Consider the following 23,968-nt stretch of genomic DNA (forward strand, 5'->3'; position numbering starts at 1 on the left):
AAGGTTGATGCAGATAAAGCAAACTCAGTTTTGAAGAATGACTTAGAAGTGAAGAGCTTATGAGATCAAAACTTTGTACAGGCTTGGTAAAAAAGAAATAGTTGATGCTGCCAGCTCCAGACCACTGAAAGTTGTCAGGAGGCAAGCTGATACACGAGATGAAGTGTTGCAGAAAGTTAGAAGTGTCGGCAGCAACAACAGAGATAAACTAGAAGGGCACTCAGTAGAGCGCATACCTCCGCCACGTAATGCCTGATCCACGAGAACATATCGGACCCAATACATTTTTGAAATATCATGTACTACAGTACAATGTCGTTTTTGGTCCTGTCTCTCAATGGTGAAGAATCGCTTTAAAAATTAAATAATTGTCGTATTCGGATCGTCCAAAATCTAATCGATTCCTCCTTGCCGCACACCCAACCTGTCCACCAAGTTTCATCCGAATCCGTCTGCAACTTTTTTGAGATATCCTGCACACAGACAAACAGAAAGGGATGAAAACATAACCTTCACCTTCGGTGGCGGAGGTAAACGAGAGGGGAAGCACTCGGGAGAGTGCAAAACCTCCGCCGCCAATACTGCTGGGTCACTCAAGTGAACCTTATATCTTATTCATTAAATATGATGTCAACAGTGCTGAGAGTTATAGTTCTTTTCTCAAACATTTTTTTTTGGGGGGAGGGGTGGTTGGAAATCACTTAAAACATGTAGAAATGCAAAAAAAAAAAAAATTTTCTCTAACAATTTTTGGGGGGTTGGAAATCACTTAAAACATGTAGAAATGCAAAAAAAAAAATTTTTCTCTAACAATTTTTTTGGGGGGGGGCAACAATTTTGGGGGGTTGGAAATCACTTAAAACACGTAGAAATGCAAAAAAAAAATTTCTCGAACAATTTTTTTTGGGGGGGGGGGACCAAGTCCAAAATTTAATGGCATGATCCTTGGACCACACCTAACCCCCCCACCAAGTTTCGTCGAAATCCGTCGAGGAGTTTTTCCGTAATACTGTTCACAAACAAACAAACAAACAAACAAACAAACAAACAAACAGAAAGGGGTGAAAACAGTAACCTCCGTCCATCTTCGAAGATGGCGGAGGTTAATAACTGTGTCCACTCTTGGAGAAAGCAAGTAGACTGAACTACAGACTTAATTTCAGTGGGAGACTTCATCTACAGAGAGATAAACAGGCAATTTAATATATCAAAGGAACTGATTCTAACGCAAGTAATCCTTTCTTTGACTTTTTAAATGACCTTCTTCTTCATCAACACTTGCAGGAACCAACAAGATTTATAGATGGGAAAACTCCCAGCCTCCTGAACCTGGTGTTGACTAATAAGTAAGAGGTAATATCCGAGATGGAAATTGGTCCGCCCTTGGAAATGAGTGATCACGTGACATTATTATTTCAGAGAGCAGTCAAATCACAGAATGAGGAGGTACTAACCAGGAGACTACTACCAAGCAGATTAAGACAAGATGAGACGAAAGTTGAGGGAGGTTGACTGGGAGCAAAAACTACTAGATACCACTGGAATAGATGCATGGAGTATATGAGGCGCCGCGAGGAGGAGTGATGCAAGGGCCACATCGGCCATTTTTGAGTTGATGCCATATAGCACTATTTTAACCCTTGACGAAGTACATCTGAGCCTATCGTCATCATCATATCATTAAAAAAAAATGTCGCTTACATCACTCCTCGCCGGGCCTCATATTTGAAAGTACTCTTCAGAATTGTATAGAGGACTGCATCCCCTTGAGAAAGACATTGACTAGGAAACGGCTACAGTGGATGAACAAAGCAGCTCTTGAGTCGGTGAAGGGGAAATGACGGTTCTGGGCCAGATGTATAAATCGTAGAAACGAGGAAAGCAAAGATGGATGGGAAGACTACACGAAAGCTAACCTCAACAATTAGACAGACTAAGGCAGAATTTGAGAATAAGGTGGCCGAGAAGGTCAAGACCAACAATAAGATCTTTTGGAAATATGTGGAGCCAATCAAAGGCTAAGACAGGAGTTCCTGACTTGCAAACATCTGATGGAGACTGGGCAAGGACTGACGCAGAGAAGGCAGAAACTCCCAATGCATACTTTGGGAGTGTATATTCACAAGAGGATGTGTCAATGCACAGTCAGGAATTGAGGTCAGAGGCCACCATATCTGATGTAGCATTTTCTTCACAAGACATAGACTGCCATCTTGCACACATGGACATCAACAGGTCTCCAGGACCACATGGGATACACTCGCGTGTTTTATGAGAAAACCATGAAAAAAAAATTGTAAACATCTTCGGATGATCTTCACCAAACTCTTAAGGGAGGGAAGTGTATCAAAGTCATGGAAACAAGCTCCTGTCATGCCAATTTTCAAGAAGGAATAGAGTGGTCCAGCGAGCTGCAGACCAGTAAGTTTGACCTCTGTGGTGTGTAAGTTAATGGAGAAGATCATTAGAATAGTTCTGATAAAACATATGGATGAAAACAATTTACGAAGTACAGAGTAGGATGGATTTCGCAACGGAATATCTCGTACAACCAAACTACTGGAGGTTCTTGAGCAATGGACAAGAGATCTTGATGGGGGACACAATATTGATTGCATGTCCTTCGATTATCGAAAGTCCCTTGACAGTGTACCACACCAGCATCTTATTCGCAAGGTCGAGTCTCATGGAATTGAAGGATGTCTACTAAATTGGATAGAGGAGTACTTGAATGGACGATCACAAAAAAGTTCAAGTGAGAGGAAAGTTCTTGCACAGGATGGATGTTGTGAGCGGCATTCCACAAGGAAGTGTACTGGGACGAGTGTTGTTCATCCCCTTCATCAACGATCTCCCAAAGGATGTTAAATCAAATCTGAAGCTCTTTGCTGATGATGCTAAGTTATACAAAGTTGTTGACTGTCAAGATGATGCTGAAGCCCTTCAAAGAGACTTGGATCCATCCATCCATTAGGACCATACTCTGTGCAGAGCGTTGGTGCCGCCGAAGCAGTCTCCTTGGCTATTGGGAACAATCCTGGACGGGTCGCCACTCCGACACAGTATACCAGCATGCTGGCACTCATTTTGCCGACCTCGGAAGGATGACAGGCAGAGTCAACCCCACCTGGTGTTAATTCAACAACTGAGCGGGATTTGAACTCAGGACCCTAGGATCCCAAGCCCACTACCCTAACCATTAAGCCAACACCAGGCATAAAGAGACTTGGATGCTGTCACTGAATGGGCAAGAAAGTGGAAATTACTATTCAATGAAGAGAAATGGAAATAGTTTATTATGGGAGGAAAAATTCAGAAATACACATACTCTGTGTCAGATGGTTCAGGGCAGAAGGAAGTCTCGGAGGGGGAAGAGGAAAAAGGCCTTGGCATTTTATTCGATACAAGTCTAACCTTCAGTACTCATGCTGCTGATGATTCCAAGAGAGCTAATATGAAGCTGGGAATCATTAAAAAAAATCCTTCTTAGTTCTAAAACAGAAAGGAATTCTTCAACTGTACAAGACCATTGTTACAGCGACACTAGAACACTGCAACTTTGTAAGATACCCCATGTCCAAGAAGGATGAGGACCTGATGGAGAAAGTACAATGAAGAGCTACCAGACTAATACCTGATTTACAACATCGAGACGACCCAGGCAGACTGAAAGCTCTGAAATTACCAACACTGGGTTATAGAAGACAAAGGGCAGAACTCATCCAGGTCTTTAAAATTGCAAAAAGTTTGATAGCCTGGAGGCCATGAAATTCTTCAAGATGGATGAGGGATCGAGAACCAGAGGGCACAGACTGAAAATTAGGAAATACCACTGTAGAACCAGACTAAGGCAAAATGCATTCTCAGTGAGAAGCATCAACAATTGGAACTCACTACCTGAAAGAGCAGTCAATGCAAAAACGGTTAACCAGTTCAAGTCGGCATTGGAAGTACACTGGGCAAATCATACATTGAAGTACCAACCCTACCAGAGGAATACATGTGTCAGCACAGTAACAAGTGGCAAATAAGCATCGCTTCCAGCCTCGACTTCCAAGTAAATCCAAGTAAATTTTGATATGGGCAAAATGTCTTATTGGTTACAACTTAAAATGTTTCATCTTAGAGGTCCAAAAATGCTTTGAGAATACAGAAAAGGTTGTAACTAATTCCCTTACATGTTCTTACATTCCAATAGCTTCTAATAAACTCATTACTTCAATAAGTGTAAACTTACTGATTTAAGTTTAATTTGAAATGCAAAACTTTTAAATGTCACTTCATTGTTGTTTGGTGTTTTTTTTTTTTTACAGCTCTACATTTTGCACTGTGAAATTAAAGACAGAGAGGAGGAACAGGCAGGACTAAACAAAACAGGAAGGAGCTTATCTTTGCAGGCCATATTTTTTGCAAGAGCCCCTATGCTTAGTCAATTCAACTAATAAACTGCATTGGGCTCTATTTATTTAAACTGCTTCCAATGCTTTTACTGAAAGGTCCAGATGAATGTTTTTTTTTTTTCCTCTTTTTTTTAATGGAAAGAAACTACTTCTACATTTCCCCCTTTTGTCCTTCCTCAGACAATAATGTGGCATATTAAATGCCAAAGTTTTCAAATTCAAAGTTTTAAAATTTTTCAAAATCAGGTGAGTGTTCAAATGAAATTGAATTTGGGATTAATTTTACCTGTTTCCAGAGCTTTCACCATCCTCAAGGGCAGACTTGGATTCGTCAGTTCACCTGATGAATCTGGGAGCAAAGGACAATTTACATGACTGTGCCATTCTTAGGTTGTCCCGACGAGAGAGATCTTACCCGTCCTCGGCAGAACAGCCATCTTTAATATCAATTTTGTAGAGATCATCATCATACAAATCTTTCATTTAAATTTGCCAAAACCCCTTATAGGACCCCTCCATTGTCTCCAAGGCCATTTCAATTTCTGCAGCCTCTGTAACCACCAACTGAGTCACACCTTTCATCATGCATTTTGTTTATAATTTTGACAAGCATTTCACAATCACAATAGTAGCAACGATTAGCATCAATCCAATGAAAAGAAATTGTCGTGTCTTTCTTCCCCATCTGCCAAATATTTCTTTTAGCCAATACCCAAATTCCCATTCTTTGTTTTAGTCATGGTATTTTGCACCTTCTGCCTTCATTTTGGCAGCTAAGATCATCAATTTGCTCTGAGATATCAGGGATATATGTGCAACGTTCAGATTCCACAACTGCACAAGTTCCTCCCCTGTGCTGCCAGTAAAACATTGAGGGCAACACAATTCTGCATAGCTGCTGTCCGGAGCGAACCATTTTTGGCATTTACTTTGTTAAAACCATCAGCAGTGCTATTAGCTCGCTTTCTCCAAAGAAGCTGCCATGTTCATAAGCTCCGTAATAGTCTGAGCAGTGCCATACATAGGAAAAGCAATCATGAACAAGTTCGAATTGCGAACATACCCCGTGGGAGTTCATTCATACAACTCTCAGGTGAGCGATAGCACGGGCGACAGATCGTTTTGAAATTTGGTAAGATTTTCATCGCATCAGAAAAAGAAACCAGAACACCTCACAAGAGTGAGGCTAGTTTCATATCACCATTTGCAACTTCATTTTGTGTTGGGCATCGCCCAGCACATTTAATTTTTTATTTTTTACTATTTTAAGAAAATGGGTCGAAAGGGCCGTTTCTCAGCCCAAAAGGCCAAAATCACACTTTGGGCTCAGTTAATGATTGGTTGTAAATACGGATTTGGAGTATCATCTATCCCAAATAACAGGACCCTGTTCATCCAAATGGCAACGATGGATATGCCATTTGTCCGCATATGAAATAAGTATTATTTAAGGCTGCCTGGAGTTCTGTGAGGTTATTTGCTCATATATCTATGTCTATCCTTATCCTGGGAATGCCTGGTGTTGGCTGAATGGTTAGGGTGGTGAGCTTGGGATACCTCCAATCCTTTCATACTGCTTAATTGGTTTGCTTTTTCTTCATACCTCGGGTAGTACCATCTCTTGTAATTAGGACACTCATATCCCCCCTTTTTCCATTTACCTTTTATCTCTGCCTTTCTCCTTCTTATTGCCACAGTTGTCTTTTTTACTCCACTAAAAGTCAGGTTATCTTGTCTACTTAACAAAAATCCACATATATCTTCCCCTTGAAATGGGACTGCCAAGATGTGTAACCCATGCTTCGATGAGTGAAGAAGTTGTGAACAAACCCAACACTTATTCTTGTTTATACTGTTAGCATGTTATAAAGATATTGCTAAGGAAGTGTTCAGTGGATGTTCATTTATCCTTTTGTGTGATGGTATGCTTCGTTTTATGCCGAACTGAAGGTATTCAATGTGTTGGGGAGTCCTTTGGTGAGTATCATTCTCATTTTTAGCCGACATGTAAATGGCTGTATTTAAAAGCTTAGTACTTGTATGACAAGGTCTGCTTAAATCGGTCAGTAGTCTGGTACCTTTTCCACTCGTCAACCATTTTATGGACACATGCACATATGGAGAAAGAGGAACAGTACAAAATACAAAGAAAAAATAAATCACGTAAGGTCCTCTCTCTGAGCTCATGCCTCAATTAGAGCATTTTTATACCTCGGCATGAGAGGGAGGGTGAATCGGTGAGGAATCTACTAATATAATCAACTACTGTGGCCAGCTTTTGGGGAAAAGGGGGGTGAACACTCAAGGCCATTCAGTAGTGGTCATGTGGAGTTCAACCAATCAAATGAGTTTGTAAACAGCTTCAAGAGCAGAAGTAGGACAAGGATCAAGAAAACATCGGCACACTAATCTAAATAAGCATTCCATTGGTAGCATAACAATGTCTTTTCAAAGCATATATAGTTCTCAGCCCTGGAATGTTCAAAACAAAATCCAGACAGAGCCAGACACCATGTCTCCAGTTCAAGATGATGAACAGAATTATTTAATACATGTGGTGATCCACTAATATAAATTGTAGTAAGCTTAAGAGTATGAGTATACAACAAATTATTGATGTATTATATCATCATTTTTGACTGGAAAATCAAAAGGCTGTCAGGGGAGGGGACTGTTTATTCACACAAGACTTCATCACAGTGAGGCCTTATCTGACTTTGTTGAAATAAAAGTATGAGCATCGAGTGAATATAAGTGAAAACAAATTGATATAATTGTTTGCACCTCCACACTCCCTCCTTTTGTCCGATCAGGACAAATTTAAAGTGTACAATTAGCACTCAAGCTAGCCTGGTATTGGCTTAGTAGTTAGGGTGGCTGGCTTAGGATCTTTGGGTCCTGAGTTCAAGCCCTGTTAGCTGCTAAATTAACACCAGGTGGAATTGACTCAGCCTGTCATCCTTCTGAGGTCAGTCAAATGAGTACGAGTGTACTGGTACAGGGGCACAGCATCAGTGGCATAGTAATGCCCCAACAAAATGACAGCTACATAGCAGCCAAGCTGCCATAAGCAAGAAGAAAGAAGAAGTAGCACTCAAGCAAATCATTCAGTTTAGCATCTGATTTTATGAATAATTTCCATCATAATGTATTTTGAGCCCTTAGGTAAATTCGTTTCCTCAACCACCCTCGGATAAATCTTCATCCAAATGGGTCTCCATGGGTAGACACATCTGCAGCATCATCCGGACAGTTCAGCTTGAATCTCCAAAGCAGGCCAATATCACCTCAACCATCCAGGCAAATCACTTAGCTCACAATCAAGTCATTATTCACAGCAGCAGACGATATGTTCAATTCTTCCAGTTGTAAATCAATTTAATTTCAATTATCTCAGTTGCCTTTTCCATGTGGAAGGGTAGCAGTGTTTATCAAGGTTCAATTTTGCATAATTCCACGAAGGCCTCCTCGGTTTGTTTCATTATAGTGGGGATAGTTTTCTAAAAACATTTGGCAATCAGTGCTGGTATAAACTTGATGAGGCATAATACGATTAAGATTATTAAAATAATCCATCCATCCATTGGAACCATACTCTGTACAGAGCGTCGGTGCTGCTGAAGCAGTTTCCTTGGCTATTGGGCACAATCCTGGACGGGTCACTTATGAATTTCAATATGGCCGCTCCCCAACCTCCAAACATGTAAGATAACCACCTTGTTATTCCCAAATCATCATTACAGTAATTGTGTAATTTGGCCCCTTTTTTTTTCTTGATTTTAATTGTTCGATCAGTGATATGTTCCAATTTGTCAGGAATATAAGTACAACACTCAGAACCGATAACTGCACACATTCCACCCTTTTCAGCAAGCAATAAGTCGAAAGCCATTTGATTTTGCATGACTACAGTCCTCATAGCAACCATTTCAGCATTATTGTCCGCAAGGCTATCGGCACTTTCATTAGCAAGCTGCTCTATACTGGCTGCAAATCCTATAAGATCTCTCCCTGCTACCCAGGTTCCATAATGAGGGAATACCACCATTCCAATCCATTCTGCCATGGGAAGAGTTCTTTTCTTTATTAAATGCAAAGCCTCGACAGGGGATATTTCAAGCAAGCGTATATGGGGCACAACATAACCAGGGTAACATGATCCTCTCCAGTTAAATGCGAGCCATGGATATGCTCTATGGCCACATATTAAATATGTCTTATTTATGGCAGCTTGACATTATGTTCCATTTATCCATTTCCTACTATCATTTAATTTATCTATATCTATATAGGATTCGCAACTTGAGTTTCTTGCATAAAAATCACTTTTCATTTCCAACATCAAACAAAACAGACCCTCTTGCTGGTCTTGAATATTAACGTAATGAGGGGTTACTATGGAAATCATAAGGCAGGACATAGCTTCTGGTAAAGTCTGTGGATGGGATCCCATCTGGTATTTTTAGGTCATGGTTATGGTTCCGAAGAATCCCCTTATAGACACTGTCATTAAATTGAATTACTGCAAGTGTTATCCCACTTTGGGCTGAGTAAGGAATATATGTATAAACCCATCAACGACTTTTATTTGCCCTTTCAGCCCGCATCAGCGAAATGACCAAAATAAGTGTTAACTCCATATAGTCCATCGAAATGAAAATGTGGGCCGTGCGATCCTTCTTCTCGAGTTTCTCTCTAATATCCAATTGAAGTGGGGCCTCACCTCTCCCCTTGTTCATATCTGGCTTTCTCTCGTTATGCTCGATGAAAATCAGAACAACAGAGACAGTAAAGGCACATGCAGCAGTCAACAACATCCGTGAGAGGACAACAACATCCGTCATCTACACAATCTCGTTTGCACTGCGAAGAGTGGACCCATGTTGGTTTCCCCTGGCATTTCACAGCTGTATGTGTTGTCAGGAAAACTGGAGAGGACTCGACCATCTCGGCTCCAAAGCGTTCTTTCGTTTGTAGATCTTAATGTACACAAGATCCCCCGATTTAAAGGTGTGACACTCATTCGCTGCTGGTTCGGGTAAGGCATCCTTCACCTGTGAATGGCCTGGTGTTGGCTTAGCGGATAGGGTGGTGGCTCGGGATCCTAGGATCTTGAGTTAGAGCCCTGTTGGCCACTGAAATGAACACCAGGGGGTTGACTCAGCCTGTCATCCTTCCGAGGTCAGCAAAATGAGTACCAGTATACTGGTGATCGGGGAACCGCATCAGCGGCATAGCTGAGCCCCTAACCAATGATGCAACCTGCAGTCAAAAAGGCAGCATACGATGGGAACCTGTGAATGAAACACTTTTCAATGTTTGTTAATGCAATACAGAATGCAAACGTTGTATCATCCATTTGGTATATGTCCATTTCTTTGATTGTTGATGGAGGTGAGTAGGGGACTCTCATTGGTTTTCCCATTAAGATTTCATGTGGTGAGAGTCCTGTCCTATTTGGTGTTGCTCTCATTGCCTTAGTGCTAGTGGTAATCCACCGAGCCATTTGATGTCGGTCTGTTCACAAATTTTGCCAATTTATTCTTTAGTATCCCCATTCTGTCGTTCCACTACTCCGACTGATTTCAGATGATATGGACAGTGAAATGTTTGCTTTATTTGCAATGAGTTACATAACTCCTGCACCACCAGTGCTGTGAAATGTGTTCCCTGATCATTAGAGATTCTTCATGGTATGCCAAACCGACATATGAAATCTCTCATCAAAATCTTTACGGTTGTGTCTGCCCTTCTGCATGGATAAGCTTCGACCCACTTAATAAACATGTCAACTATTAGTAGAATATATTCATACCCACAACATTTAGGCAGCTGGATAAAATCCAAATGCATGTGAATGGAGGGACCTGACAGTGGTGGATGTCTTTTCCCCTTTTCCCAGATTATATTCCTGATAAGCATGACAAGTGGCACAGTGTTGTTCAGCTCGTGATACTGAAGTGGAACCCGGGGCATACCATTGTTTTGCAACAGATGCACACATCCTCCCCCCCCCCCGCCCCTCCACCCCCTTCGCACATGGCTAACTCGATGAGCCAGGCGAGCAAGCCAAGGCAGCAATGCAAGGCAAAAAAAAAAATTGAAACTTGGCACATCGCAAGTACTCCTCATGGGGAATGTGTGATTTTTATATGACGTCATAGGTGCCTTTGTTATGATGTCATAATTGCATATGTAGAACGCAACATCCGATCAGTCTGAAAATTTTTGAGGGTCATCTCAGGATAAAATTGGTCCACAAAATTTTTTTCATGACATCATTGGTCACGTGATTTGACAGCCATATTGTTTGTTTTTTTTTAACCTTTAAAAATCTATAATGGCGGAACAGATCGAGGCAAAACTTTACGCATATGACCGCCTATCCATGAGAAACAAAAGGTTCATACATATGATGTCATGTCACATGGTTTGGCAACCATATTGGATTTACCCTAAAAGATAAAAAATCTCCTTCTCCAGAAGAGCTTGACAGATCGAGAGGAAACTTCACTCAAATGTTTCCCAAGACATGCGTGTACAAGTTTAAGGAATAATTGATGTCACATGGTTTGGCAGCCATATTGGATTCAAGAAAAATATTAAATAATGTTTTCTCTGGAACCACTTCATCAATTGACGTGAAACTTCACAATTATGATCTGGTAGTGATTGGGAATATGTTTTAAATTTCAACTTGATTGGACACATTGTCTGGCAGCCAGAACTGTTAAATTATTTGATCTGCGTTCTTTTGGCTTGATTTATTTATTTATTTTTGAATATGGCTCCCTTGGCTGTGTCTCGATGGGTTTGGGGGTAAAGGAGTAGCAGCTGAAATTTGAATCTTATCCAGGTTCCTCCTGATGACTTCATCTTTGCTTTTTGCTTGTTTGGGTTCCTTCTGATTACTCCAATGCAGGACTGTAACTATTTGGTCTTCCATTTCATTTGAATTGAATTCATTTTAATCCAATTCTGAATTAAATTGAATAATAATAAAAAAAAAACACGTCATGGGTCAGGGACAGGTGTTTGGCCACATCTTACCTCCATATTTCTGTGTCGGTACAGATTGTGTAAATCCTCCTTTTTTGTGTGAATAGAGATAAAAAGTTTTGTCATAGTCTGGCAGTCCTTGTGATGGTCCCGACAAAAGTGCATTCTTCAATGCTACAAATGCCGTCTCTGCTTCCTGCAATGGGTTTGGGCTGTTTGGTAAGCTTACGTCCAACAGAGGGTGTGATAGCACTGCATAATCAACAATATATTGTCAACAATAGCATGTAGTTCGCAGGAATGACTTGATTTGTTTAACAGTCATTGGCTTCGGAAGCGTCCATATGACCGTTACCTGTTGTGATGAAAGAAGTCTTGTACTTACTCTCAGAATATGCCCCAGATATTTCACCTCTTCCTTGCAGAATTGCAGTTTGTCCTTTGACACCTTGTGTCCCTTATCCGCCAATGCTGTTAGTAGCACAATAGTCTCCTGTTCACATGTTTCCTTTGAGGGGGAGCATATCATAAGATCATCAACATACTGTACCAACACCGAGCACCTTGGAAATCTAACATCACTAAAATCTTCATGCAATGATCAGGAAAACAACCAACATTGGACTTTCTGTGTAACCTGGAGAGAGCACTGTCCAAGTATACTGTTGACCATGGTATGTAAATGCAAATAGATACTGCCACTCTTTGTGTATCGGTACAGAGAACAATGCAGAACATAAATCCATAACTGAATAGTACCTTGTGTTACCTGGCATACTAGAGAATACCGTAGCTGGATTCGGAACAACTGGATGCACAGGTAACACGCAATCATTCACTATTTTCAAGTCCTGAACAAAGCACCACATCTGCCTCCCAGGTTTCATTATGGGTAGTATGGGCATGTTACACAGGCTGATGGTGGGAACTATTTTTCCTAGTCATCCACGACTGCTTCCACAGTTCTTGCTGTCCTACAGTTAGAGGTCCCTTCATTTTACGCCTTGTTGTCCTGACCATAGTGACATTAGGTGCATGTTGTACCTTGTCTGTAGATGCGGAAGAACCTCCTCTGTTTATCCTGTGTCGTTCCCCGTAGTATCATAGTAGGTCGTACAGTGGAGATCCAACTTCCATCCATGGATAGCAACCTGATGATGAGTCAACCAGTCCTGTACTTCAAGCATAGCATTCATTAGGTTTGTGAATCTCTCACTCATGGAGGCAGACGGTCTTGTCATCAAGTTTCCACTGATACACAGTAGGTTCAGCAGTCAATTGCAACAAATTCAAAATAGACTCATCTGAATCTTGCGGCATTTCCAGATACGCCCCTTCCGGGGTGCATTTCACAGTGCAATTTAACTTGCATAGCAAACTTCTTCCTCGTCGATTGACAGGAGGATTAGTCGCCACTGGAAAATAATGTTGTCCTCTCAATGGACCCATTTGCACCTGTAATTTCTTTGTCAAAGGGGTTGCCATAGGAACACCTAACACTCACACTTACATTTATGTGTGCCGGCAATAGAGGGGCATTTGGAAAAGCCGTTTGTCGTTATGTGGAGCAAGTGGCTCCTGTGTCAATTCGGAAAGGGACTTCCTGTCCATCCACCTTTAAATTCAATTTTGGTTCCTCTTCAGGAGACTCCGTTACGATCGGAAACACGGAAGTTCCCTCTTTCTGGCCGAGTCATTGTTGATTCAATGGGGGAAAAAAAATTGTCTTTGCATTTGTGGCCTCGTCTGAAAAGACTGAAATTGATGGTCTTGAATCGCACCTTGTCATCCTCGCTCCAGTGACCTCATTCTCCACATTTAAAACATCAATCTCTATCTGTTTGTGGTGTCAATGATGGTGGGGCATCTATTCTCCCCCTTTCCACATCGGGCCTCTGGTTGCCCTTTGGCTCGTCAGGGGGTCTTTTCCGTTCCGGTATCAGAGAACCATTGGCTTTGTCGTGGCCTCCATACTTCTCTTTTCCATCAGTCGTGCACAATGAACAGCTACATCAGCTACATCGCCTATTTCCTTCGCCTCCCAACTAATACCTAACCTTTTTACCTCCGCCTGGAGTTTTGGAGACACCCCATTTGTATAAGCATACTTTAAGGGCAGCTTCATTGCGTCGTCACTCAATCCTGAATGCATCCTGAATGCAATTTAAAAGCTTCTCGTAACCTGTCCAAATAGTCCATGGGGTCTTCACCTGTTTTCAACTTGATCCCCTGCACCCTGTCGCAATCCACGTTTTCCGGCGAAGCTGTGATTGCCTCCTTCAGGGAATTTACCCTTTCTGTTTCAACTTCTCTGTCCAAATCCAGTTGCCTTGTGGTTACTGCTTCCGATGCCACTGCTATTTTCAGATCCTGCAGTAATTCTGCAGGTACTGCTACTCTCAATAGTATATCTAATTCCCTTTGGTCAGCTGCTGACACTCAAGAATTAGTTCTAATTCATTCCAAAATGGTTTCTGATTCTATCTAATTGACGGCATGTCCTTTAATACAGCCTTTACATCAGCCAATGTCCATGGTCTATACACATAAACTGGGTCAGCACCTGTGCCTGGCAGCGCTCCCATACGAGCATTAATAAGGGTGTTTTTTTTCAGAGCATTTCTCCTTGGAGGCAGTGGAATATGAGGGACATCCGGTACTTTAGACCTCGTGGACTCACCCGGCATGAAAGCATAATGAACAGTTATTTCTCTCTTTACATCCACCTCATGCACCTGTTCCTCCTGCTCACCGACTGGATCCTCATGCTCACCCACTGGATCCTCCTATTGTCCTACTGGATCCTCTTGCTCACCGACTGAATCCTCCTGTTGACCTATTGGATCCTCCTGTCGACCTATTGCATCCTCTTGCTCACCTACGGGATCCTCCTGCCCACCTACCAGATCCTCCTGCTCACCTACTAGATCCTCCTGTTGACCTATTGGATCCTCTTGCTCACCTACTGGATCCTCCTGCTCACCTACCAGATCCACCAGCTGCTGACAGTGAGGATATGGATGTTGTGGTGCGCCCTGCAGTAGCGGTTCTGGCCACGTGGGAACTGTGGAGGGGTTTCCTGTTCCTCAGTTACCTTTTCCCTGGTTATCTGAGGATACAATTTGGCCTGCTGTGGGGCCGACGCTGCAGCTATCTGGGGTTGCAATTTGGGGTGGGGCGGGGCTGATGCTTTTCCCGCATTAAGGGGTATTTGAGTCATTGCACTCTTCAATTTATCCTGTACTTCTTCCAAACTATGTTTCAGGTTTGCCAATTTGGCTTTTTCCTCCCCATCCCTGCATTCTATGCCTGGTGTTGGCTTCATGGTTAAGGTGACGGGTAAGCTATTCCGTTGAATTAATACCAGGTGGGGTTGACTCGGCCTGCCATCCTTCCGAGGTCGGCAAAATGAGTGTCAGCATGCTGATATACTGTGTCGGAGTGGCGACCAGTCCAGGAATGTGCCCAATAGCCAAGGAGACTGCTTAAGCAGCACCAACGCTCTACACAGAGTATGGTCCCAATCTCCTCCTCCTCCTCTCCTGCATTCTGAACTCCACATCAAAAATTCCCTTCAATTCACTTCGTTAACGGTTTGCTTTCTTTTACCCCTTTCTTCGAATTCTCACCTTGATCTCTCAATCCTGCATTTTTCAAAGGTACCATCTGGAGGGAACCCCTTTTTGTTTCCCTCTGTCCACTCACACCACGCACAAACATCACATCGATTCTGGTCCATAATTGTCAGACATATACCGTACACAAGTACCTTGTCCAGGTTGAATTGCCTGACTCGCCTTGGTTATGGCATGCTCCCCCTTTTGATATGCTCCCCCTCAAAGGAAACATGTGAACAGGAGACTATCGTGCTACTGGGAAGGTCAGTAGCTCAAACCAAGTTTGTTACCCATCTTAAGTACTTAGCGAAAGAAGTTCAAATTATAATCTAACACTTAATAATGTGGCAACAACAACAACAACAACCAATTAATTATAATTGAACCAATGGTACAATAAATGTGAATACAACACACGTACAATAATAAAAAAAACACCTATCCCCCAGGGATTTCAAATGGTCCCTTTCCTCCTTTGTGAGCTCTCGTGTTTGCCGTCACTCCAGCTGCAGCCACCAGTCCTGCTGCACCGGAGTTTAGTGCCTCCTACCTCACTCTCCAAATTGTAGAATAATTCAGCTATTCTCCGTCAGAGCTAGGTTTTTTTTAACATTGTCGAGGCTCGTATGAAAGCTAACACACAACACACACAAGGGCGGCAGGAGACAAGAGGGGTGGGAGAGGGAAGGACAAAACAGTGGGGAATAGAGACATTAGGAGATCTGTGGAAGGGAGAAGGATGGGGAGGGGAACACGGGGTAAACAAGATGGACACCACAGGGACTTTCAGGACCTTACACGACAGGGAGCTTTCGGGAAGGAAGGCAGGGAATTTGAAGGAGGTGGGTTTGGGGTGGAATAACGGGGGTAGAAAAGATTGTGGTTTTGGATGGAGGAAGATAAGAGGTGGAGGTGAACAGCTGTTTTGAAGACCTGGAGGGAAGAATCGGACAGAAAAAAGTGTGGGAGTTTATTCCAAAGGCGGGAAAACAGAGGAATGAAAGAGTGAAGGTGAGTGATTCGTGATTTTGGTAGTTTTACCAGAAGGGGGTTCCTGGCGGACCTTGAGTGCCCTGCAGAAATATGGGGGGGACATATAGCAGACAGAGCAGGAAGGGCAAGACTGGAGAGGAGACGGTAGAAGACAGAAAGACCACGGACCTGCCTGCGGTGATTGAGTGAGAGGCCCAAAGACCCAGCTTCAATGCCAGAGATACCAATGATCCTAAATGCCTTGGTTTCCACAGCGTGAAGCCGACAAAGGTGAGAGGCAGGAGTACCAGCCCAGAGGGAAGAGCAATACTCCATCAGGGTGTGGACGAAAGCTTTGTATGTGGCCAGTAGCTCAGCTGGGCCGAGAAAGGACTTTGCATGACAAATGATGCCCAGACTGGCTTTGCAGGCCAGCTTGGAAATGTGGCTTTCCCAGGAAAGATCATGGCAGATAGTGAGACCCGGAAGCTTGAATGAAAGTACTTCTTCAAGAGGATTGTTGACAAAGTATATGGGGGGTTTTCCAAATGCTTCTTTCGGAGAGATATTGTGAGAGTGTGAGATTTGTCGAGATTAATGGATATGTTCCACGTGTTGGCCCAGTTTGTGATTTTATCCAGATCTGCAGAGAGTGAAGAGGCTGCTGCTTGCCAACCTGAGGGATGACAGATGGTACAGCAGAGGGTGAACTCATCAGCAAAGAGATCAAGAGGATTTTCCAGAGAGTCGGAGAGATCATTGATGAAAACCAGAAAGAGAACAGTGCCCAGAACACTGCCTTGAGGAACTCCAACCTGGACAGGAAGAGAGGATGAAAGAACTCCATTTAGGGCCACATATTGACTGCGACAGGAGAGGAAGTCTGCGAGCCACGAGTGGAGATTGCCTTGGATACCATAGTAAGAGAGATTGGTGAGCAGAGCAGCGTGGCAGACTGTGTCGAAAGTAAGTGATATGTCTCGGGATACGGCTCTGATTTCCCCTCTGACATTGAGGACCTCCATCCCTTGCTGGGAAAGCAGAAGCAGCATATCCAGGGTGGAGTGACCTGGTCTGAAACCAAATTAGTGATCGGAAATCAAGCCATTGGAGAAGAGGAAGGATTTAATGTCTGAAGCGATGATGGATTCCATAGCCTTGCTGATGATTGAGAGAAGGCTGATTGGTCTGTGGTTGCAGGGATCGGTTTTTGCACCTTTTTATGCAGAGCGATAATGTTTGCTGATTTCCAAGCGGATGGCAGATGACCTTGAGCAAATCAGAGTGTGAATAGAACAGAGAGAGGGTGAGCAAGAGCAGAGGAGCAGGTTTTTAGGACACGTGGGCTGATGCTGTCTGGACTGGTTGCAGAATCTGAGTCGAGATTTGACAGCAAGCTCTCCACCTTGTCAGGAGAAAAAGACACAGAGTCCAAGGACAGCTGGGTGTGACTGAATAAGGTGGATATTGAAAGCGATGGGTTTCGGACGCAAGATTTACATACAAACACGTAGTTCAGACATTCAGCATTTTCACGTGCGGTATCAGCAGTGCAGCCATTTGAGGTAAGGGAGGAGATGGAGAGTGAACATACACCAGAAACAGATTTGATTAAACGCACCAGGATTTGGAGGAGGGAGAGAGGTTTAAGAGTTCAGACTTGAGATTCGAAAGATGTTGTTTTCTGGCTCTCCTGAGGGTAGATACACACTTGTTCTGAGGTTGTCTGGCTCTCCTGAGGATAGACACACACTTGTTCCGAGGTTGTCTGGCTCTCCTGAGGATAGACACACACTTGTTCCGAGCTTTATGGAAGGAACTGAGATTACCCTCAGTTGGATTTGCTTTCCATGAGGCAAAGGCAAGTTGTTTCAGGACAACTGCCTCACCACAAGCCTCAGTGCACCATGGGCGAAAGGACGGGTGGGACAACTGAAGACGAGAGGGGATAAATCTGTGCATGAGGAAGAGTAAGTTTCTTTGAAATAATTCCCAGGACGAGCTGCTGTTGGAGAAAGTTGCCAAGGGAGACCAGTCTATAAGTTTTGATGGCTGCTGGAAGACCCTGCCAGTCAGCCTCACTGAAATGCCAGACTCAACGGCGCTGAGGTAGTAATAAGCTGATAATTGGTACTACAATTGTTAGTAATAAGCTGAGGTGGTTTTCCAATAACAGCCAGAGAGATGTCTACTTTCACAAGCATGTGGTCAGATGAACTGATTGGAGCAAAGGAAGAACAGCAGATATTTTCAGGGAAATTTGTCAAAATCAGATCCAGAAGAGATGGAGTACCGTTGGTTGAGATCTGGGTCGGGAATTTGACTAATTGAGTCAGTCCCAATGAATCACAGAAGTCTTTTGCTGAAGTGCCATGACAGGTGAGAGAGGTACCCACATCCAGCCAAATGGCATGATGACAATTGAAGTCACGACATATGAGGAAAAGAGAGTTCGGATGAGAAGATGGAAGTTGGTCCATGTTTTCCGATAAAAAATGGAGTCATCACTGTTTGGTGGATTCGTACAAAACACTTCTAAACATGAGGTGAGAGTGAAGGGTAAGCCGCAGCCAGAGGTATTCCTGGGGGTGTGGGGGAGTGAGGGCAGTGCATGGAGAGTGAGTAATAGAGTCTTTGATGAAGAGAGCAACTCCTCCACCAGGACGAGGCTCGGGTCTGTAATGCAGGAGGAGGGAGTAACCAGGGAGAGATACTTGGGAGTCAGAGACATCTTGAGGGAGGAAAGTTTCTGTTGGGCATATTATGCCTGGTTTGTCAGTGGCAACCTGTATGGAAAGATCTGTCAGGTTTGAGCAAAGCCCCCCAATGTTTGAAGTCCACACTGTTAAGGAAGAGGGAGAGGAGGAGGATTTTGGTGCAAGGGAGGGGGAGGGGAAGGGTTGGACGAGGGAGGAGGGGGGAGTGAGGAGAGTTGTTGAAAGTGTGGGGGATTGCAGAAGAGCTCGGTGGAGAGGGCCGGATGAGGAGGACAAAAGGCTCCGTGGTGCTGGGTTGAGGTACAATTGGTAGTAATAAGAGAGGGGGCAGAAGACAGTTGAGGATTTGAGGAGGTGGAGTGATGAGATAGAGGAGAGAGGGCATGGGAAGGAGGCAGCTTTATGGATGTGAGGGAGGGGAACTTTAAGAAGGGGGAGTGATGGAGGTGATTGGGAGAAGATGGGTGAGTGGGGAGAGTTGAGGGAGAAAGGTGAGGGGGGGAGTTTTTGAGAAAGGTGAAAGGGAAGCTTGGAGGTGGAAGAGTGTGATTGTGCTTTGAGAAGGAGGGATGAGAGGGGTGAATTGGCACTGAAGTTGGAAAAAAAGGAAGATTGATGGAAAACGAATATGCATTGTAAACTGAGGTTTTAAAAATAAATTTAGGTTAGAGATGTGACTAAAGACATTACTTGAAGTACGCAATAAAGGCGAATTAAGAGAATGCAGAGAAGAAACGTCGCAGCAGTTGAACTTTTTAGTCAAGGGATGAAGGAAAGGTCGAATTGAGAGCAGTCTGTTGAAATAGAAAAAGAGTCATGAATTATGATACAGTAATGAGAACCACACGTGTGAAAGAGGAAGATGAAGCATTATAAGAAACCATTTTGATTATTATTGTTATTTATTTTGATTTTTTTGACAAAGATTGCATTACATTTGGTGAAGAAAAGGTGGAAGAAAAATAGTGAGGTGAATGGTGAATTTGGATCGGCAAACGCAGAGAGGAGAAACAATTCCAGAAGAAGCACGTGGTTTCGGGAGGTGTATAGTAAGAAAGGATACAAGGGAAAAAAAATGTTGATGGATTTTTGAAGATGAGGTAAGATGAGGGAATGGAAGGTTGAAGGAAGAAATTGTGAAGGTAATGGTGAAAGTGGGTCAGCTCAAATAGAAGAAAGATGGAATGACGGCGGGAGGAAGAAGAAGAAGAAGTGTCGGAACTTGTGGGGATGGAGGGAGAGAAGGTTCTTGTTTTTCTTTGTTATTTATTTTTTAATTTTAAGACAAGAAACAGAAGGCGTAGTTGGGAGGGAGAGAGGGGGGGGAGCGGTGGGAAAAGTGGAGAAAATAGGAACTGATGGTAATAGGGAGAAAATACAAATAAAAACGATCGTACACTGAGTCGGGAAAGACGGGTAGGCCTCAAGGAAACCTGATGAGACAAGATTGACGAAAACTCATAAAACAGCACAATTTTTGAAACAAAACCAAACTAGGAACACACTGTAAACATGTAGGAAAGAAAATAAAGTGAAAATGTGACAAATAACGACCAGAAACTTAACTTTGAGAAAGTCGGCAGAAACCCCCGAGAGAACCAGCCGTAGCCTCAAAACCCGAAACCGGAAGTACTTTCAAGTTTGAACCATTTAATTGACATATGTGCATTTGGAGAAAGAGGAACAGGACAAAATGCAAGGAAAAATCTCGCACGGTCCTCTCTCTGAGCTCATGCCTCGATTGGAGCATTCTTATGCCTCGGCATGAGAGGGAGGGTGAGTTGGTGGGGCACCTGGGAATAATCATCGACTGTGGTTTGGCAGACATAAGGCACAGAAACTGCTGTGGCTCGCTTTTGGGGAAAAGGGGTGTGAACACTTAAGGCCATTCAGCAGTGGTCATGTCAAGTTCAACCAAACAAATGAGTTTGAAAACAGCTTCCAGAGAAGAAGTAGGATAAGGCTCAAGAAAACAGGCACACTAATCTCAATAAACATTCCAGTGGTAGCATAACAATGTCTCTTCAAAGCATATAGAGTTCTCAGCCCTGGAATGTATATGAGTATATGGCAAATTCTTGATCTATTATATAATCACTTATAAGACAATGGGAAATCAAAGGGCTGTCAGGGGAGGGGACTGTATTCACACAATCCTTTTGACTCCATCACAGTGAGGCCTTATCTGACTTTGTTCACTCAAAAGTTTCAGCAACACTTGAATATAATTGAGAAAAAATTTATATAATTTGTTTGCACTTCCACAAGACTTTATATGGCCCAGTCCACCTTGATCGCAGGGTGGTCTTTCTCTTATGAGTTTTTATATCGACAGTCACTAGGTTTGAAGTTATGGCAGTCAGCTGCAGCTGGCTCTGGCAATGCTTCCTTCACCTGTGAATAAAAAGCTTTGACTGCATTAGTTTAGGCAATGCAAAATACAAACATTGTGTCATCCATCTGATGGATATCCATTTCTTTTACAATTAATGGGGATGATGATGGTACTGTGATGTTTGTGGGGTAGATGAAGGGATTTCAGAGGAGAGATAGCATTGTGTAGATTGCTTGGCCCGTGGATGTGAAGGAGACATCTTGACGTAATTAAGGAGGGAGACTGTGTGCTTAAGTGTTACTTGTCATTACATGGAGGGTGGTTCCGTGTTAATTAGGGAGGGATCAAGGATAACTTTTCCAGTATGTAATTGCCCCCCTGTGACTTTCCCCTATGTTTTTATAACCAAAACCATGATAGCAAGCAAAACGTGCCTTCCTGGGTTTCGTGCGAGCAGCCCACGCCCTGCAGGCGGAGGTTTGATGGGCATGACGTGAAACGCATGAGGAGGAAGAGGGCGTGGGAGGCAGGAGACGAAATAAGCCGAGAGAGGATGTTCAACAGAGGACATGGAGGATCTCGTTTTTGCTCTCGGCACAACGAAGGCTGCACGATTCTCGTATTCATGCTGTGTTAATTTGGCTCACGTGCTGAGCAGGACATTAGCCGTTGATGGTTTGGTTGAGCCATGAAGTTTGGAGCATTCTTATACCTCGGCATGTACTTTCAAGTTTGGCATCTACTATCCATGCCGTTGTGGTGCAGCGCTTAACTGTTTTCCCATGCGTGCACATGAATCTCCAAGAATCTCAGCTGTAGACCTCCAAGAGAGAAGTTTGACCATTTGTGCAGGTCGGGGTCTAACCCCCTGGACACGACAGCACTCTCATTGGACGTCCCATAAGAATTTCATGTGGGGAAAGACTCGTTTTCCTATTTGCAGTCGATCCATTGCCATGAATACTTTAGGTAAGGCATCTGGCCACTTTAGACCAGTTTGGCTGCAGATCTTTGCTCGTTTATTTTTTAGAATCCCATTTTGCCTTTCTACAACTCCGGCTGAATGTGGATGGTAGGGGCAATCGAGATGTTGTTTTACCTGTCAGGCTTTTCACAATTTCTGTACTACTTTTCCCATGAAATGCCTTCCCTGATCACTTGAAAGTTTACAAGGTGTCCCAAATCTGCAAAGGAAATCATTCATTCGCACTTCGGCTTTGGTGGTTGCGTCTGCTTTCCTACATGGATATGCCTCAACCCATTTGGAGAACATATTAACTACAACTAGAATATATTCATGCCCACAACATTTGGCATTTGAACAAAATCCATTTGTATTTGTACAAAAGAGCCCATTGAAGATGGATGTGCCGTAAAGGCAGTTTTTGGGCCTTTCCCTGGGCTGTGCTCCTGACAAATTTGGTAAGTTCTGCAGTACTGTTCAGCTCTTGGTGTGAATCCAAGAGCATACCGATGTGCTGAAATTAATGCACACATCCCCCTCCCCCCCTTACTCATATGGCCAACTCCATGTGCCAGACGAGCAAGCCATGACAATAAAGCTTGTGGAGCAACCATGCGGCCATCATGGGAAGTCTACAGCTGAGAGTCATTGTCATATTTACATCCCGACACTACTCGCAGATCCTTTTCCTTTACATCAACACCTGCTTGTAAAGCAGCAACGTCCTTTTAGGACGGGGTATTGTTGGCTGGTGCGGCAACATATTGAGACACCAATAGTGTTAGGGGAAATTGCTGCCACTTTTGCAGCTTCATCTGCTTTTGCATTTCCCTTCGAAACATCATCAGAGTCTCCAGTATGCACGCCATATTTAACAACGGCGAAAGCAGAAGATAGCAGGATAGCTTTGAGTACGTTAGCAATTAGATAACTTTTCTAATAAATTAGATAACGAGGAACCCTCGTTCACGCCACAGAGTGCCAAAGTCATGCACTATGCCATACATGTAATGAGAATCCGTATAAACAGTGACAGTTTGTCCCAGTGCCAGACAACATGCTCGCATTCGAGAAAAACTTCCGCTTGTTGTGCTGAGCAATTTTTAGGCAACTTCCCACTTTCTACAACTTTGAATTCAGTACATATAGCATACCCTGATAGCAGTGAACCATTAGGTGCCCATGAAGACAATCCATCAACATACAACACCAAATCAGAATTTTGGAGTGGAGTGTCTCTCAAGTTAGGTCGTGGCATAAGCATATGCGTCACTACCTCCTTGGTCATGTGGTTCTCCGTCTTCAGCAGTACACAAGAGAGAAAGAGGGATTAATGGCGGACATTGCTGAATTGTGATGTAAAATGCAATTATTAACATGAGTTCATCTGTTGTAGCTCTTGGGGCGAGCGCAGTGAGCTGATTAACGCTAGTTTTGAATTATTTCTCAAGGACATTGACGATTTGAATGTCTCAAGGACATAGTGATGATTTGAATTATTTCTCAAGGACATAGTGATGATTTGAATTTCTCAAGGATATAGTGATGATTTGAATTATTTCTCAAGGACATAGTGATGATTTGAATCATTTCTCAAGGACATAGTGATGATTTGAATTATTTCTCAAGGACATAGTGATGATTTGAATTATTTCTCAAGGACATAGTGATGATTTGAATTATTTCTCAAGGACATAGTGATGTTTTGAATCATTTCTCAAGGACATAGTGATGTTTTGAAGCATTTCTCAAGGATATAGTGACGATTTGAATCATTTCTCAAGGACATAGTGATGTTTTGAATCATTTCTCAAGGACATAGTGATGTTTTGAATCATTTCTCAAGGACATAGTGATGTTTTGAATCATTTCTCAAGGACATAGTGATGATTTGAATCATTTCTCAAGGACATAGTGATGATTTGAATCATTTCTCAAGGACATAGTGATTATTTGAATCATTT

At 43.0% G+C, this 23,968-nt stretch overlaps 2 protein-coding genes across 2 annotated transcripts in view; one reads left to right on the plus strand and one right to left on the minus strand.

The window, feature by feature from the left end:
• Nucleotides 1-23,968, plus strand: part of LOC147033556 (52 kDa repressor of the inhibitor of the protein kinase-like) — a 57,144-nt gene that overhangs the window by 18,910 nt on the left and 14,266 nt on the right. The window lies entirely within an intron of this gene.
• LOC147033558 (uncharacterized) lies at nt 6,144-18,470 on the minus strand. The gene is made up of 3 exons (XM_085856373.1): nt 11,785-18,470; nt 11,451-11,595; nt 6,144-9,662 (listed from the first exon to the last, which is right to left on the minus strand). Exons 1-3 carry the CDS (start codon nt 11,926-11,928, stop codon nt 9,646-9,648), a joined length of 306 nt encoding a protein of 101 aa, XP_085712499.1. The 5' UTR covers nt 11,929-18,470; the 3' UTR covers nt 6,144-9,645.

Source organism: Eptatretus burgeri, chromosome 2 (assembly GCF_056783735.1).
Source record: "Eptatretus burgeri isolate ZD-2024b chromosome 2, Ebu_testis_v1, whole genome shotgun sequence".
Classification (NCBI taxonomy): Eukaryota; Metazoa; Chordata; class Myxini; order Myxiniformes; family Myxinidae; genus Eptatretus; species Eptatretus burgeri.

What these genes read in the sequence shown, in the direction of transcription:
- LOC147033558 (XM_085856373.1), bottom strand. Translation starts at nt 11,928, where the DNA reads ATGATATGCTCCCCCTCAAAGGAAACATGTGAACAGGAGACTATTGTG. An exon ending in ATCTGGGGCATATTCTGAGA is followed by an intron (nt 11,596 to 11,784) that starts GTAAGTACAAGA and finishes AACCCATTGCAG; the next exon opens with GAAGCAGAGACGGCATTTGT.